The sequence below is a fragment of the Akebia trifoliata genome, chromosome 4 (assembly GCF_017979445.1).
Source record: "Akebia trifoliata isolate Shusen 1 chromosome 4, ASM1797944v1, whole genome shotgun sequence".
Taxonomy (NCBI): Eukaryota; Viridiplantae; Streptophyta; class Magnoliopsida; order Ranunculales; family Lardizabalaceae; genus Akebia; species Akebia trifoliata.
In genome coordinates, this window is record NC_141378.1 from 28,550,112 (window position 1) to 28,569,009 (window position 18,898).

At 34.3% G+C, this 18,898-nt stretch overlaps 1 protein-coding gene and 1 long non-coding RNA gene across 7 annotated transcripts; both read left to right on the top strand.

Moving 5' to 3' along the window:
- The first annotated feature begins 11,813 nt into the window (after window positions 1–11,813).
- LOC147404671 (uncharacterized) lies at window positions 11,814–13,646 on the top strand. Its single transcript, XR_015177240.1, has 3 exons — window positions 11,814–12,429; window positions 12,521–12,619; window positions 12,707–13,646. It is a non-coding gene; the product is annotated as an uncharacterized LOC147404671 (long non-coding RNA).
- A 44-nt stretch (window positions 13,647–13,690) lies between these two features.
- On the top strand, window positions 13,691–18,583 carry LOC147404672 (endoglucanase 3-like). Of its 6 annotated transcripts, none has more exons than XM_086440716.1 (10): window positions 13,858–14,815; window positions 15,964–16,056; window positions 16,292–16,350; window positions 16,444–16,501; window positions 16,615–16,669; window positions 16,901–17,050; window positions 17,146–17,198; window positions 17,288–17,522; window positions 17,664–17,833; window positions 18,205–18,583. In XM_086440716.1, exons 1-2 carry the CDS (start codon window positions 14,526–14,528, stop codon window positions 16,010–16,012), a joined length of 339 nt encoding a protein of 112 aa, XP_086296842.1. In that variant the 5' UTR covers window positions 13,858–14,525; the 3' UTR covers window positions 16,013–16,056; window positions 16,292–16,350; window positions 16,444–16,501; window positions 16,615–16,669; window positions 16,901–17,050; window positions 17,146–17,198; window positions 17,288–17,522; window positions 17,664–17,833; window positions 18,205–18,583. The 6 variants fall into 6 exon arrangements, 5 of the variants coding, with proteins under 5 accessions (XP_086296843.1, XP_086296841.1, XP_086296842.1 ...); XR_015177870.1 differs by lacking the exon at window positions 13,858–14,815 and adding an exon at window positions 15,140–15,245 and having other exon boundaries at window positions 16,615–16,654; XM_086440717.1 differs by lacking the exon at window positions 16,292–16,350 and having other exon boundaries at window positions 13,691–14,815.
- Window positions 18,584–18,898: the final 315 nt, after the last annotated feature.

Sequence of the window (18,898 nt, forward strand, 5' to 3'; positions counted from 1 at the left end):
AAACTTTGCACCAACTGTGCTTTGTCAATGCCATGGTGTGGGCATTTGACCAATAAATCATTGAATCTTTCCCAAGTTTGGGAAAATTCATCATCAGGACGGGCTCTAAAATTTCTAATAGAGTCCTTCATTTTCTCAGTTTTGGCCACGGGGTAGAATTTGGCCATAAATTTCTTGGATAGAACATCCCAGGTAGATATGGAATTGGGTGTTAGGGAGTTCAACCACGCAGCTGCGTGGTCTTCCAAGGATAACGGGAACAGAATAAGCTTGATACTCCTCATCTAGATTCTGATTTCTAAAAGTTTGACATATAGTCAAGAATCGATTAAGATGGGTGTAAGGTTGTTCACGCTCTAAACCGTGGAACTTAGGGAGCATATTGATGGTGGCAGCCCTAATTTCAAACTGAGGTGCATTGTTCAATGGTAAAACAATGCATGTGGGAGGAGATGCGGAAGCTGGAGCGAAGAGCTCATTGAGAGTTCGCTCTCGATCACCCATCATAACTACTGATGGTGTCTTGCGTATCCTACTGATGGTACGTTCGATCTCAGGATCAAATGGTTCTAACACGTTATTTTGTGAACGTCTACCAAGCATACAAATCACACAGTCGATCAAACAATCACGAAAAGAAAAGACTGGACCTAGATAGGTTGCCTAAAGCTAGACAGCTCCTAACTGGGTAGAAATAGCGCAACTAGCCTTCCAACTCGGTTCTATGAAATCAAGTTTGAATCATTCGGATCTCCAGATCGGAGGAGGCGCATAATGCATAAGCAAGAGCACGCTTAAATACCTTCCTTTCTTGAATAGACTGAGTCTATCCCCTCAAAGGGCAAGATCTTACTAGATACAAAAATGACCAAGAAGCGCAATTGGCACAACTTGAAGTGAATTTCTCCTATTGAGCTCGTGGGCCCTATAGTCAAGTCTAATTGATTTTAATTAATTTGATTGGATGACTAGTGAATTGATTATCCTAATTAGAGCAAGGAATTGGTAATGACTTCCAATCCTTATCTTATCATGCCATCCCTAGGAGAGGGTGCTCTTTACTACTTAATTAACTATTCCAAGTGTGTGCAAATTGGAAAAATAACATACAAAGGCAAGGAGTAACCCACTAGCAAAGAGAGGCGTGTGGGTGTTTCGGGATTACCTCCCGTGCTAGACGGGGTGAAGACGGTTTGAGTCGACTTAGGCCACCAACTCCAATTTTGGTGTGCGAACCTAAGGAGCCGTGACGGTATTGTCCACCCGTCGTCCTTCCTTAGTCTATTACAATCCAAGCCTTCTTGGATAATTAATAAAAAATTACAAGAAATCCTATACAAGAGTTTCTAAAACAGAAAAATAAACCTAACTAAAGATTAAAGGAAATTGAAAGAAAAGAAGAAAAAAGAAAAAAAAATGTTCACCTACAAGAAGCAAAACAGAAATGTTAGCAGCAGAAATGATAGTAAATGGACTCAAAAACAGAATCTGACTTACCGCTATCTTGCTGACTTTGTCACATTTTATAGAAAATTTCGTTCTACCCCAAATCGATATACACTAATAGATAATCGGAGATCGGAGTAGAAAGTTACAGTCAGTTTAAGTTCTGCTGTCAAGGGTGAAAAAGAAAAAAAGAATGACTTTTTTTTTTTTTTCAATGTTTTTTTCTTCTTTCTTCTCTCTTAAAATCTCAAGAACACTTGAACTTATAGAAAGAAACCAAAAGAAAAAAAAAAAAAAAATAAAAATGAAAAAAAAAAAAAATAATTTTAAATCAAAACTTACCACTACTACCTTTACCTTTCCCCGCAGCGGCGCCAAAATTCTGATGAGACTATCGTTGTTCTTCTCACCGGAGTTAATAATAATCTTAGTTTTACCTTACTTGTGGGGCAAGTAGGGGATCGAACCCAAGAGAAAGGAGGAATAGAGCTAAGCTAAGAAAATAAAATTCAAATTAACTAAAAGGAATTAAAACTGTTTTTCTTTGTATTTTTGAACTTATAAGAAGATGTAAAATTGCTAGAAAATAAACTAAAGTAAATGAAATTAAAAGCAAGTAAACTTATGAATTAAAACACCATTGGAGGTGGATCTACCTAAAACATGTTAATGAGCAATTTCTAGTCTCTAGCCTTTTTATAACTCAATCATAAGGGCTTGGTGTTAGCTCCTTAGATCGGAAAGTTTTGCAATTAAAATGAAATAAAGGAACAAAACAAAGTAGAATTTCTTGAGAACTTCTTACTACAAATTATCTAATTTAAGCATACTTTATCTTGATCTAATCTAAGCATAAAGTATCTATATTAAGAATAAAATGTGCAAGAAACTTAAAGAGAATTCATAAGCATTTTAAATAAAAGAAAGGCATAAAATTAGAAATAACACAAGAACTTGCTCTAGGCTTTTCCACTCTCCAATGGAGGGGAACTTAGCCTAATGTCATTGCAAGAGAGGGAAGATAAGAGATGAAAGAACTTTTCTTCATTTCATGGAGAAAATTACAACTTCTTCTTCTTCTACTTCTTACAAGACTATTTAACCAAAAGAAAATAACTAGAAAATGAAAATACAAAAAATAAGAGAATAGGCTAAGAGCCTTAGATTAAAGGAGTCTTGGATAAGAGAACCAAGATGGGACCCTTTCTCTAGAAATGAAGGCTCTATTTATAGAGAAAAATGTGTGTAGAAGAGTCTAAAAGTAGCCTCCACTTTTCTTTGCACAAAAAGACAAAAGAGGAGAATATGAGTTAAGGATTAGGGCATTCCAAAGGATTAGGGCATTCCAAAGTGTTAGGGCATTCCAAAGTGGCCCAAATGCTTTTGCCTTGAGATTTTGATTCCAAATTGTTGATTTTCTGCACAAGAAACACACGTAATTAGATTTATCTAGTAAATGAATTTATTTATATATAATTAAGCCTAATTAACATGCAACGTGGTGGTTTGAGGCGTATCATGATTATTATCTTAATATAGAGAAATAGGTACAAAAATCAAGATAAATATTTGAAAAATGTGCTTATAATTGAGTGTTTGGAGACACTCATCATTGTACCATTAGATCCGGAATGAAAAATTAGGCGAAATAGAGTATTCATTTATCAGTTTTGGAGTCCGGATGATCAAGTTATCATCGATCGAAACAATTGACAAAATACCGAATTCATCCCACATTTTATTTAAATAATATTTTTAATTTTTTTTATATATGTCATCTTCCCCAACTCGTCGATACAGCCGCGCGATAAATAAACGAAAAAAAGAATTCGTTTTTTTTCCTCTGATCTTCTACCTCAGATCCTTTGCAAACGGCTCACCGTCGACGATCGACGCAGAAGGGAGAAATGTCCGTAGCTACGTTCTCTACAAAACCCACCCAACCTTTCTTCGTTCACTTTCTATTTCACCCGATATAGTTAAAAATCAGCCGTATTTGGATACGAAAATTTCGAAACTTGGACCTCTGATTTCGTCCGTTTTGGGGTCAAATCGCTTTCCGACGTAGAAAGGAGAAATGTCCGTCGTCTCATTCTCTACATAACCCACCTAAATTCCTTCCATTTTCTCGTCTTTTTCACCCCGTATAGTAAAAAATCAGCCGTATTTTTTACGGAGATTTCGTAACTTCGACCTTGGTTTTCATCGGTTTCGGGGTCAAACCGTCCTCCGTCGCAGAAGGGAGAAGAGACGAGCACATCGAGATCTTCGAAACCATCAGGCCGGTTTCGAAAATTAGTCACTTTAAAGTTTGGTCCGTCTCGATTTCCGTGCCGATCGCCTCGATTTCCGTGCACGTGCTTCAATTCCGTCGTCTAGTGATTGTAAGGAACTTTCAATTTCTATTAGTAATCGTAGATTGTGAAAATTGCATTTAGGATTTTATCAGAAAAATTTTGATGTATTTCCAAAATATAGAATTCTTTTGTTATTTAAAAATTCACGCCAGAAATTGCATGTTTGATATGTTTAATTGTATTTTTAACAAATTATACGTGGGTAGAGTATTTTAATGGGTTATTTCCATCAATGGGTCTTGTGCACTGCTGCTCGGACCCCGTTTTGAATAAAAATTTGTATTCTTTTTCAATATTATTGATAAAAATAAATTCTTTAGTTGGAAATTGTGATTTAATATTCAATGAACTCATATTGAGTTGATGAATATCAGAAAATGGATATTTTATTGAAGAGATTGAAAATTGTAAAAATCAAAAAAAAAAGGGAAAAGGGTATGAAACGGTAAAATGTCAGAGTCACACCCGAGGGGTGATGTCTGCATTTTACGTTGTTATGTTGTGTGTAGGTTGGTGAACAGATATCCAGGGATAATGTTACTGGTTGCATGTTTATTTACTTTCTGTTAGCGCGAGGCGCTGTTTACGTTTCTGTTATGTTATTTATTTTAGGCCGGGTGGCCACACTTGCATGGTAGGAAACTGGATATCTATTCACAACCTTGTATAGTTAATTTATCTTTTATTTTCAAATGAAAATAATATATATATATGTAGCTATTTTGTGAGCTGTTAAAGAGTTTGTGAATGCCTGAAGGGATTGTACGTCATATCATCCGGAGTGGTGTACTATCCTGGGATGTACGGTAGGGACCACCAAACTCATACGTGGTATGGGACGCGTATGAGAGTGGAGTCACAACTGGAATCCGGGTTTATTCCTCTCTATCTTTACCAGTGAACTTGTAATGTAAAGGTGGTCGTATACGAATGGTTTGTATCTTTGGGAATCACATGTACGCCTGATAGGCATAGACGAAGATGATTAGTCAGTGATCACTAACAATCTATAGTAGTCGAACGTTCTGACACATCGAAAAGAGACCCATTGCTTACGGTCACGTCAAACGGCCAGCCTGAGCCGGATAAATGGTCAACCAAGTATGGTAAGTGCAGCGACCGGCCACAAAATCAGAAACTAAAAACCAGAGAAGAATTGTAACATTATGTCCCGACTGGGAGCGATCCAGTCGTGAATCCCAACTCTCTAATTCCAATACTCCACCATTGTGTATTATGTATCTGTTGCTTATTTTGATATATAAAATGAAATCCATATTTAATATTTCCATTTGATCAATTAGATTTGTATAAAAAGAGAATGTTATAGTAAGTAATGCTGATTGATGTAATGTGAGTTTTAAAACGTTTAGTTGCTCATCCCTGGCTATATGTACCAGTTAATCGTAGTTTATTATGTAAAAGTTTGATTATTTTAAAATGATTCAGTATGCTTATTCGTTCATGCTAGGAGGGGTTATTGGCAGAAATTGTTTGTTTCCCTACTGGGTAACCATTGTTACTCACCCTTTCCTTCTCTATTTTTTAGTTTCAGATTCAGAGCTTGGCGAGGCAAGTATAGAGTACGAATGACGATCATCTAGTTGGTCAGATAGACAGCCAGAGTTCGTCACTTGGTGAGTATTGGGGTTATTACCCCTACTAGTGTCGATTTGTCCAAAAAAAAAATATATATTATAGATTTTGTTCTGAGCGATAGGACTTATGTTAGAGTGAGAAATTTTGTGTAATCTTGTATTCTGGTTATTCTTCCGCACTCTGATCTTTCGTACGTTATTAGACGTATATAAGCTTCCGCTGGTATTATAATTTGTATATGTATGCAGGATTGTATGTCGTTTATCAGGTGCAGGTTGAACTCCTTGGAATGCTAACATAAACAGAGGAGACCATGCCAAAAGTTCGAGGTGCCACCTAGTACCTCGAGATCTGACATGGGGATTTGTGTTAGCGTTCGGCGGGGCGCCACACATTTTCAACTCTGTAATGTTCATTTTTTATTTATTTTCAAAGAAAGGAAATGATATGTATATGTAGCTATTTTGTGAACTATTAAAAAACTTACGAATGCCTGAAGAGATAGTCCATCATATCATTCAAAGTGATGTACTATCCTGAGATGTACGATAGGGACAATCAAATTCATACATGGTATGGGATGCGTATGAAAGTAAAGTCACAACTAAAATCAAGGTTTATTCCTTTTTTTTACTTAACTTGTATTGTAAAGGTGGTCGTATACGAATGGAGATATATAACGAGAATCACATGCATGCCTGATAGGCATAGACGAAGATGACTAGTTAGTGATCACTAACAGTCTATAGTAGCCAAACATTCTAATACATTGAAAAGAGACCCATTGCTTATGATCAAATCAAACGGCTAGCCTAAGCTGAATAAATAGTCTCGCAAGTGTGGCAATGCATCGACTATCCACAAAATCAAGAAATAATATTTTATTATTACAGTATCATGTCCCGATTGGGAGTTATCAATCATAAAATCCCGACTCTCTAATTCTACTATTCCTCCATTGTGTATTATGTATCTATTGCTTTATTTTGATATATAAAATGAAATGCATATTTAATGTTTCAATTTTACCAATTAGATTCGTATGGAAAGAAAATGTTATAATGAGTGTTGCTGATTGATGTAATTTGAGTTTTAATTGTTTAGTTGCTCATCACTGGTAATATGTACCAGTTAATCGTAGTTCATTTTATAAAACTTTACATGTATTGAAATGATTTAGAATACTTACTCATTTATGTTAGGATGAAGTTATTGGTAAGAATTGTTTGCTTCCTTACTGGGTAACCATTGTTACTCACCATTTCCTTTTCATTTTTTAGTTTCAAGTTCTACACTTGACGAGACCTGTGTAAAGCAACGTTAGCAAGGATTATCTGGTAGGTCAAATAGACTACCAGAGTCCTTTACCTGATGAGTATTGGGATTATAATCACTAAAAATGCCAGTTTTTTTCAGGCTATATTATAGATTTTGGTTGAACGTTAGGATTTTGTTAGAGATATGAGTTTATGTATAATCCTGTATATTAATTACTTCTTTCGCACTTTGATCTACCGTACATTATTAGATATATTTAGACTTCCGCTATTATTCTGTTTTGTATGTATATACAGGATATTATGTATATTGTTTATTAGGTGAAGCAAGTTGAGTGCCTTGTAATGCTATCATAAACAGAGGAAACTATGTCGAAATTTCGAGGTGCCACCTAGTACCTCGAGATTTGGTATGGGGCTTTGTGTGTGTGTTTCAAGGGCGTCACAGTCGAGGTTTGACACTACAAACCATTTATAGTGTACAAAATTAATGTTATATATATTCATCGAGGTTAGATGACAAGAAACGTTGACCCTCGACATTGTAGTACATTTTAGTGTCGAACCTCGACAATAGGTAAAATTTATGATCTAAAATTAAAAAATTCCTCGAAGTCATTGAGTTTTTTAGTATCATTTTCCATGTAAAATAAAATTAGAAAAGAAATATATCAAGATCCATAAGAATATGAAAAAAATTTCAAAAGATATAAAAGAAAAAGGGGAAATGAAAATCGTGTTAGAAAAGCTTTCCAATAAGTCGTAGATCGAGCTGGAAAATGGATAGATCTACATGTTTTACTATCGTTCATCAAAGTTAGAGGGTCGTTGATGAACTCAAATGGTTATTTGGTGGGTTCTGGTAGAGAATGAAGAGCTCTCTCCTTTGTTGGATCATATAAAGGGTTGGGAGGATGGAAGTTATAATTTCGATGAATATTTCAAAGGGTTTATCATAAAGATTGTAAGTAGGGGTAATTTTGTCCAAAAAAGTGAGCTACTATTCGAAATCAATGTTTTAAAAATCGGACCTGACTGACCGGTCCAACTAGGTTGGACCAGTCGAGTTAATTAGAAAAACCCACTTTTGAATAAACCAATTGACCCATTCGATTCAACCGATTCGACCAATGACTCGACCGGGTTAGTAAAAGGACCGGTCCAACTTTTGTGTGATTTTTAACATACCCCTCTAAAATTTGGTGAATATTTGAGATACCTCATGTGATTTAAAATTGATGACATGCCCCTTTGACCTTAGGCATTCTCTTACAAACTAATGGAAATTAAACTCCCACCATTATTGGCTTCAAGTTTACTTTCCAATTAAAGAAACACTAACATGTTCTTTGGTTGGAGATATAAAAAAAAAGGATAGAAACTAGGTTAAAGATTAAATTAAATGGCTCTAGGTGGATTCATTTCTCTAGTGGCCCTCTTTGATTGTAGAAGTTAATTTCCATCAAGTTATTTTTTGTTCTTACTTTCGTGTTCATCAATTTACAATTAGTTTTAATCTTGGTATCAAAAGCATTTTTGATCAAAGGAAATTCTGTCAACTTGTCCTTTTTGTTTGACCCTTACTTGCCCTCAAGTTAAAGTAATTATTTTTTCAATGACATCCAACATCAACACATTACTATTGTATCAAGCAATAGTACAAGAAGTTGTATGGTTGAGAAGGTTACTTGTTTGACTCAGTATTGTGCATAGTATCAGACATCATGTATCATTACATTATGATAGCATGACAACACTATCATGCAAAAAGGATACTAAGTACAATGACAAATCAAAGTACATCAACATTTAATATCACTACATTTGAGACATGGCTATGCTAAGGGAGGTATTCTTATCACATATTTCTACAAGTTAGATGGTCGCATGTCATTTGACTAAGCCTATATTCCCTAGGACATTTATCAAAATCATGCCAGTAGTTTAAGGCTTCGTAGGTGTTGAATAGTGATTGTAGTGGACTTAAGTTATTTTTTTAACTCTTGGATATTGATTTTTTTTTTTTATATGATTATGTATTCTATTATTACATTGCATCAAATTTGGATTATCTTATGTACACACTGCTTCTAACCATTTTTTGTGAACATGAACTTACTTTTCGTCATCAGGCTGAAGTCATTCGTTCACACAATGACTATCCTAGAGCTTAAACTACGAGTAGGATGACAAATTATTTAGAAAGGGTTAAATCAATTTACAAGGCACAATGATTGCAAGTTGGAAAATTTTATTAATGTCTCCTCAAATATTGTCGAGATAAGATTCATAGGAATTGAACATTATTCATAATCTCATAGAATCATATAGCCTGAGAAAGTTGGATGTGAACTTTAATCAAGTGTTTTTGTAAGCAACTAGATTTAGGAGTTTAGTTTAGGAACTTACAGTGTGACTAGACTGAGATCTATCTGATGTTAAGTTTGACTAACTGTTAAGGAGTTCCATTGTAACAAGTGAGATACCACGTGTGCTATTTATTTCGATCTTATTTTACCTACATAAATAAATAAATGATTCCCTTTTTTTTTTTTTTTTTGTGAGTACATTGAATATATAGGTAATCATTGTACCCTTAGTGACTAATAATGACTACATTATAAAATTGAGGACAATGTTTATTGACTCTAGCTTATCACATATGACTATGATTCATAAGGTCTAATAGAACATAAGTAGGATAGTAATTTAACAAAATCTAAGCAACATGAGGAGTTAAGAACGACTATTTGGCATCACATTCTAATCATAAATTATACACAATGACCGGAGGTTGTGCTGGCACAGCTACTTATATTTTTCAAAAGTTTTTTATATTATCATATGCTCAATTATATATATATATTCCAAAAGAAGCTCGTGTATTGTGTATTGCTCTGAGCATGGGCTTATGAGGGACTGGAAAATGCTCAGTTTGATGAGGTCAAGTAAGTCTAGGGAAAGTGTGAATTAAGAAGATGAGATGTGTCTTATCAGTTAGATATAAACTTGGCATGATAGTCTCTTCGAAAAATAAACTCCAGGGAGTCACACACCTTTTTCCTTCGTATGAAAAGAATACTTACATTGCTTGAGATGAGGAGATATTTGTTGTGTCTCACTGTAGACAAGTGGGATATGTTGGTCCATTGCCATAGATAGGAGCCTTGGTTGATTGGGCATACATGTGGACCCATCTCCATAACACAGATGCACACATCTAATAAGAATCTTTCAATAAGGATTTAGAGTCCTAGAGGACCTAAGAGTCATTGTTACATTAGGTTTTTGCAACAAAGGAGCCAACCCATGTCTATAAAAAGGTTTGAAGACTCGTACGTGATGTATATAGAATTTCTCTTCAATTCTCTCTTATTTTAATCTCCTCTCTAAGTTCTACATGATTCTTTAGGGTTCTATCAAGGACCCTAGAGTTTAAGGCATGGGAATTCGTGATTGCTCTAGTAACATCGATGTGATGGGTGTATGGACTCTTCGATCTCTGACGACCGGTGAATGTGACACGATTCAAGGTTGGATCTCTGCAATGCGTAATAGATAGACTTTTAAAACTCTAATACTCTTTTTTCAATAAACGTGGCATCCTCCCATTGATCCATCAGATTAATATAATTTTTTTGTTAATAGCAAATCACCAAGGATTGTTGGAGAATTTAGAGAAAAATGATATGATAAAAGCATTAATATGTTTTTTTTACCTTTTGTACATATTTTTTTATTTCGAAAATGAATAAATCACGAATTATCTCGAAAGTTAAGTAGGCGTTTGGATAGGACTCCTTGGCTACTTCTGACTCTTGCGGGGAGTTAAAAGTCGTTTGGATGCGTTTTGATGAACAACTCCTTCGAAGAGTTACTTCGCGCAAGAGCAAGAAATTACTCTTTGTGAAAAAGTCGAGAAAACCTATTTCTCAAAACTCATCTTGCGGGGAGTCAAAATCTAACGGTTCGTTTTACCAAAATACCCTTAGCTTTATTAATTTTCTATGAAAATATTCCTAATTCATTTGCCCTTGAATCAAATGAAAGAAACATTTATTAATATTAAAAAAAAAATTAAATTTTGAGTATAATGGATTTAAACACATTATATTAATATTTAATATTTAAAATATTATATTATATTATATTAGTATTTATTATATTATATTATATTAATATTTATAGTTAAACACATTATATTAATATTTAATATTTAAAATATTATATTATATTATATTAATATTTATAGTTAAAATGTCAAAAACAATATAGTTTGAAGGCATATTATGACACTAAAAGACAGTCTGTCAATTTTTTTTTAAATTTTGAGTATAATGGATTTAAACACATTATATAATATTTAATATTTAAAATATTATATTATATTAGTATTTATTATATTATATTATATTAATATTTATAGTTAAACACATTATATTATATATATTAATATTTATATATTTATTATATTATATTATATATATTATAGTTAAAATGTCAAACAATATAGTTTGAAGGCATATTATGACATTAAAAGACAGTCTGCCAATTTTTTTTTTTTTTAAATTTTGAGTATAATGGATTTAAACACATTATATTAATATTTAATATTTAAAATATTATATTATATTATATTAATATTATAGTTAAAATGTCAAAAACAGTATAGTTTGAAGGCATATTATGACACTAAAAGACAGTCTGTCAATTTTTTTTTAAATTTTGAGTATAATGGATTTAAACATATTATATTAATATTTATTATATTATATTATATTAATATTTATAGTTAAAATGTCAAAAACAGTATAGTTTGAAAGCATATTATGACACTAAAAGATAAAAAACAGTAACTGGTATAATATAAGGGTATTCTGGTCTTTTTTCTATAAGTCATGAGAAGTCAGTATGGTTCCCAAACAGACTTCCAGCACAAAAGTACTTCTGCCAGTACTTCACAGAGTTGATTGCCAAACGCCCTTTCTACACAGAATTACTTTTCCAGCTCCTCCATAGAGTACTTCAGCTCCTGTTCTTTGGAAGAGTAGTTCTGCTCCTGTTTTTTGGAAGAGTAGAAATTCGTTCTGTAGCAACGAAGTACAACCACTAGAAATTCGTTCTGTAGCAACGAATTACAACGACGGCTTCATTTAAACCGCCGTTATATCTATCTTTAGCGACCCAAAATTGATACCGTCGCTGTAGTGTGTGAACAAATTCGTAAATTTTTCTCTTTCTCCCTTCCTGCATTTCTTAGGTTCCTCCAGTGATGAGGAAGAAGAGCTCAGTCTCTATTTGCTTCCATCGTTGGCAACAGTCTCTCTCTCTCTCTCTCTCTCTCTCTCAAACAAACATACCTCCCGAGTCTCGCTGAATTTTTCTAAAAAAACCTCTTTGCAACATTTCTGTAAAAACCTAATTCTTATTCTACACTCTGCAGTCGACAAAAAATCTAATTTTCTCCCAATTCAGATTGGTATCTTCCTCTATGGAACTCAAAACCAGATGAATTGGATTAAAAATCCCCTAATTTTTGCGCCAAATCAATCGTTTTGCTATCTTTCTCATTCAACTCGATCTCTAAGGTTTATATAAAATTTGCGCCTCACACGATTTATCTTCTCTATTCAACTCGATCTCTCTCATCGACTCTCTCAGACTCTATTGGATTTCACCTATCTAGGGTTTCGATCTCTCAATCGAATTTCAACTCTCCAGGATATGGATGTTCGCATTGAGAAAATGAGGTGTTTGTTTTTTTTTTTTTTGAATCTCAATTGTTAATCTTAAAAATCAAATCCAATTGAGGTTTAATTGGTCGATATTGTTTGAATGTAGGAGGGTTTTGAGGTGTCAGAGGGATCTTCGAAGGCTGTTCCTCCTCCCAATTCTTCCAAGAGAAGCTGAGTTGCAAAATTCCACAATTTATCCAAAAAGGTGAAAATTTTCGTTCTTAATTATCTCTGTTTCTCAGGATTTTTATTTGGAGTGGTTTAATTATTGATATTTATAAATGTTGGACAGAGGAGGAGGAGTCGAATTAATGAGAAAATGAGAGCCTTACAGAATCTAATTCCAAATTCTAACAAGGTTTTTAAATTTTTTTTATTTTATATTAATTTTCTTAATTTTGGAATCTAGTTCGGTTTGAGCTCAAGTAGTTGACCGAACAATTTGATGTTCTGTTTATGATAGACGAATAAGGCGTCGAGGCTTGATGAAGCCATCGAATATCTCAAACAGCTTCAACTTCAAGTTCAAGTGAGTAGTTTTCACTTCTCATTGGTAGTAAATCTCAATCCTTTTGGTATTTCTTTGACTATTCCTTTCTTGGTAATTTTGATGTTGTAGAGATTATGATGATGATTAAGTTTTTAGTTTAAAATTCCAATTAACTGGGTTTCTTTTTTTCCTTTTCAAATTCCAACTTTTCTGATGAGGGATTTTAAAGCTTTAGTAAGTTTGGATCGACAAATGCATTGTCCGAATAAACTGACCAAAGCAATTAGTCCAATTTTCCATTACAACAAGTTCAGGATCTTAGAGTCAAAAGTTCTGATTCCAAAGGGTCAGTAATTTTATTTCTACTAGAAAAACAAGAAGAAGTCAATTCTCTTATTAGTAAAGTTGGAATGATTAACTGAATGAAAAATACATCTAAGCATCTCCTTAGTTTTGGCTTTTTTTTCCTCAAATAGAATTGTTTTTATCTTATTTTTTGTTGGAGTAAGAATCATGTCCTTGGTGCTAATTCTCTACTAAAATTCTAAGGAACAGTAACTCTATCCTGGTTTCAAGAATCCTTTTCTCTGTAGCAAAAACTGAAATTTTAAATCTTTCTTTATGCATTTTTACATTTCTATCCCAAATTTTCTTTAGGGACTTTGGCCACCTCTAAAGAGCTTGTTACATAAGCCAATAAACAAACATACACACTTTTGACACCAATTCATTTACTATTTGCTGGCACTCTGTTACTTCATGTGTTGTTTCATTTCTGGTGTATGATGGGCTCTTTGAAGAAATGCATAGGGTTTTGCTGCTTGCCAACTATTTGATTTCAATTGTTTCGACTCCGTATTGTTGTGTTGCTGGTTTTTAATTTTAGACTGCTGCTTCAGACTCTGGTAGTTCTTCTGGCAGTGAATCAAATGGTATTAAAGCTTCATCTCCTGTGAATAAAATAAAGGTATTTCTAATTAGATTCACATAATTGTTTTTTTTTTTACTAATTGCCTACTCCCACTCCTGGTGGAGTAATATTATATGACTACCTTCCTTACTTTGCTCAACTATGGCTATATATGACTACCTTCCTTAGGTGTAGTATCCCATTTCATCTTACATGACTCAGAGTGGCCAAAATTCTACAAGTACTAATAAGTGACAGAGTAACGCTGCTGTCAGATATACCCATAGTTTAGGTAATGAATTTATGAACGGTGAAGCAAATTCGCTGATGGATCAAAAGAGTAACAAAAGATGTTAGTGGTACAGATGATTGCTTGGCAATTGCAATTATCTCTATTATGTTTTTGAGAATTCATGTAATCAATGAGCAGTGTGCTGCATACTTAAAAGACAAACCATAATTCTCAAGCTAACCATGGGATTTCCATTGTAATTCTACCTATAAGCTTCAAAGGGTAGGAGGTCAGAAATAATATCTGCAGTTGCTCCCCCCTAGTTTCTATAGGAAAACATTGCATTAGATGCAGTAATACCAAGAGAGAATTCATAGACATAAAAAAGAGAGACTATTATGAAAAAGTTACATAACCCATAGAAGGTACGCCTTGAAAGGAGTGTTCCACTATAATGTTGTCATGGGGCACACTTGAATATGGAGGGCATATGGGCCACAGACTACCTTCTCAAGTGTGCCACTGCTACCCCAGGCAAGCTTTATGTTAGTGTGGGTGATCCAAATGCCTATCATAAGTGCTGGGAGCGTCCCGAGGACATGGACACTGTTCGCTCTGTCTACTCTGTTTCGTCGGGGAATCCGGGCTCTGATGTAGCGGCAGAGACCGCAGTAGTACTCGCTGCTGCATCCATGGTTTTTCGAAAGGCTAACCCGGCGTACTCAAGTTTACCTACCTTTCTAGAGCTCAAAACATTCATGGTTTCTATGTAAGTTCTTTTAGACGTGCCCCTACCTGTTTAGAATAACTTATGTCCAAGCCAAGATAACTATCATGCATCCTCTCTTGGGCAAATCCTTGTTCACATGAGTTGAAATCTGGAAAGTTTTAATTTAGTCCCACCTTTTCCAAGTGGTACCCCCCCTTCTAGTATTGTATGTGTTGATGCATCTCTCTAACCGTACTCAGATTTCATCTACTAAACCAAATATAGAACGACTCACTGCAAAAAATTGGACCACTTGAATAGTTTCTTATTTGATCTCAGCTGACTTTTTCTTTGCTTATCGCATTTTGGAACTACTACATTTTCCCTAATGTGTTCGTTTCTGATTTGATGTTTTTCCTCTCATCCATCTCAACATCCTCATCTCTGCTACACGAATGGGTTGACTTCTTGATTTGGACTGTGGTACAAGGTAATGTGATTTTGAGTCCAATTGTAGCTTATTGTCAACGGAAGGGAAAAAAAAAGGCTCATTCTTTAATCACACCACGAAAGTTCTTCATTACAATTGTTTTATGTGTTAAAGAACTTAATGAGCTTGTGAGTTGGATACACAACAGAAGGATAGAATGGCAAAAATACAACGAAATGGAAACTTCTTGACTAGATATTATTACATGAGTTGATGGAATTATGAGGTTTCAAGTTCGATCTTGGCTTACCCCTTGACAACATAATAGAAAGGAAAATAAATGGGTTCATATTTTACTATATGTGGAGAGTTCTTGAATAGAATTGTTATATTAAATATAATTATGAGGTTAAAAGTTCTAGTTTACTTACCAACTAGATAATAAAAAGGAAAAAAAAAAAAAAAGGTTAATTTTCTAACTACATGAAAAGAATTATTTTTTTTTTAGTTGTTAAAACAGACTCACCAACAAAGAACAAAGGAGAAAAATATATGGAAAAAGTTTTTGATTAAGATTGTTGTATAAGTTTGGAAAAATTATGAGTGCACAAGTTGAATCCCAGTTTACCCACAAGCATAAAGGGTAAGGGACATCTTTGAGTTCATTATATATTTTTTAGACTAAAATTGAATAGAGGAACATGCTTTGTTCAGCTGACCCCAAATTTTTGAGATACGATTTTTGGTGGTGATGATGTTAATGGTGATTAAATTGTAGGATTATCTTCTCACTTGACTCCGTGAGTTTGGAAGGAAAAGCAGATTAATGGCAGAAGAAACCTCTAAAGTTACAACTGCTCCTTCTAGGAAGGTTTGCTTTCATCTTTGTAACAAGGATGCTTCATTTTGTTTCGACCAAGATCTTAATGAACACCAATATGGCATACATGTGAATATGAGTCTTGAATAGTAAATTATCTTGTAAACGGCCATTACATATTATAGTTTTTATAATTTAGTATACATCAATCTTACAAGTACCCTTTTCTACATATTATACTATTCGTTTTTGTTTTATTTTACATTCTTTGCTTTGTTTTTTGCAGGTGAGATTCACACCAAAAATTCCTCCTTGTAAAGCACTGTAGCCTACTCTAACCAAAACGTACTATATTTTGTTGTATTTTTATTTTATCTAACGTTTCTCAATTATATTGTCATTGTTGAAACTTTGGCTAAACACCTCAATTATTTACAGTAAAGAAATCGAGGATACAGAAGCCGCCCAGACCCGGGAATTGCTGCGACGTGTCAATGTACTTGTGTTCTCCCCATTTTTCCAATCCTTTATTATGGACATTTAGAGTCTCATTTGTTTTAATTTTCTTGTATCAAATACTACTTGATCTAAGTTCTTCTGCATTTGCAGGAAGGTTCTAGGAGGCGAGGATCTAAAGTTGAAAGGAAAGGCGAGTGTTTTCCTAGTAATATTTCTCTTTGTTTTTTAATATTCATGGTATACATTGAATTGAGTGGATTACTGAATTGGTGAGCCATGCGTACTGCATGATGTGCGCCCAATTGGACACGAGGAACCTCAGTTCCATCATATTTATTCTCAAAAGAAAATAAAAATATGTGCCTTAGTAGACCATATGAATCTTAATTTATTAGTTCTTATGGGTGTCTTGTATCTGATTTCTGACATGCAACAGCACCAGTGCAAGTTGCATTTGGTCCTAGTGGTGCATCACCTTCTATAAGGACATTTGGCCGAGGTATTAGTAGTAGAAGCATTGAATCCGTACTTCAAGAGGGTAGTAGTAGAAGCAGTGAACCTATACTTCAAGATCTTGAATCCAATGGTAAGTAAAAAACCTGTCTATTGATCTATGAATCCATTTAATCAGATGACTTCAATGCATATAAGTTATAACCCATTGGGAGGTGTTCATTTTAGATGGCCCCGATGCATCAGATAAGAAGAAAAAGAAAAAATATGTTGAATGTTGGGTAAGTTAAACCTCTACTTGGTTTCATTTCCACAAATCATGATAACTGTGCCATCTCTCACTATATGCCTATTCGTGATGCCACTGCAGGATTATAACAACTACTATCCTGTTACCCTTCCTCTTTGAAAGCCGCACTCTGGAAATCCGGGTATGCTTTCAAGCACGTTTTAGAAAAACTAAGTAAAGTTGCATAGGTAGAATTTAGTATTCGCTTCCCCCACCCTAACTGCGCCTTTGCCTCAAGGAAAAGCGGAAGCGTGCTTGTGTCCACATATACAGCATGATGTCCATGCATGAAGAGGCTGTTGCTCTTGCCCTCCAGGTGATAGTCATAATGCTTGAGTAACTTTAGTCAGTGCCACTTGAATCCCTTTTTCAGTTGCTAGGGGTCCAACTCTCAATATTATTTATCTTCAAATATATATATTAATTTAAATGTTGAATTTCTTCAATGCTCTTTTAGGAGGCAATTTGCTCAGCGTTGGAGGACTACAACAAACAAATTGAACAACTGGTTGTTGAACAATTTATATGTTTAGGTTTCCTTGGTTGCTTCAGATCTGGCAGTGATCGAAACCACTTGGCGCCATGGCTGCTGCAAATGCTCCAATCACCATGAAGGAGGCCTTGATGGTGAGTTCTCTTTCATCTGTTCATTCTAAATGTTATGGATTTCACGTTTGTTCTTTATATTTAGCTGAATTAGTGCTAAAAATCATGTCTTTGGATTGGTTTTTATAGTTCAATTTCGTCTTCATTTGTATGATTCTAGACTGCAATTTCTTTCTAAACTAGTCCTAGATTATCATTTTTCATCTATAAGATATTTGCAACGATTTTGTTGCAATAAAGCTAACTCAGAAATTGGATTTGTTCAGATCTGTAGGGATAATTCTTGATCTGATTCATACACAATAGATTCATCTTCAATTGTGCTTTTAAAGTTTTGATTTTTTAAAATTCTACTTATGATCTTCTATTTTTTTTATTTTTCGTGGTTGCAGTTAACGAGTGTTGGAATTAATCCACAATGGAATCAGACAACTATATATGTATTTGGGAAACATCGCCACAAAATAGTGTTGTTATCACGACAAGTAAGGCGAAGTATTGTAGATTTGAGGGAGGCACGCTACTGATAGTTTCTTATTTATATTCTACAAAACAAAATAGATGAACTTGCAAGTGGAGGTTGTCTTGTATGCATCTGGAATGCTTATTGCAGGAGTTTCAAATTGTAGATTAGAATTTAGATTGGCAAATAGATTTTTTAAAGTTGAAGATAGGAGGGGCATTTGGGTCTTTTCATACTGGTAATAGGGGTCAAGGTCATTAATTTCAAAACATAGGAGTATTTCCAATATTCAACAATACATGAGGGGGCTGGTTTAAAATTAAAATTTTTTTTTTTTCTTTTTCACAAGCTTTTATAGGGACGGCCAAAACCGTAGCTAAATAACAATTTAAAAAAAATAAAATAATAGTCTATAGCGACGGCCAGCGCGGCTGTCGCTATAATTCATGTACATTTAACAGTCTCTTGACAGTCGTTAGATGCTTTTGCGACGGTATTTTACTGTAGTATTAGGAGAATTCGTGCATATTTTGGACAATTGCTAACTATGGATTGGGAGTATTCCTGAGATACGTACCTTAAGAGATGAGAAAAAAAAATTTCCAGATGGTTGGATGGAAAAA

What these genes read in the sequence shown, in the direction of transcription:
- LOC147404672 (XM_086440717.1), top strand. Translation starts at nt 14,526, where the DNA reads ATGGAGGGCATATGGGCCACAGACTACCTTCTCAAGTGTGCCACTGCT. An exon ending in AAAACATTCATGGTTTCTAT is followed by an intron (nt 14,816 to 15,963) that starts GTAAGTTCTTTT and finishes ATTAAATTGTAG; the next exon opens with GATTATCTTCTCACTTGACT.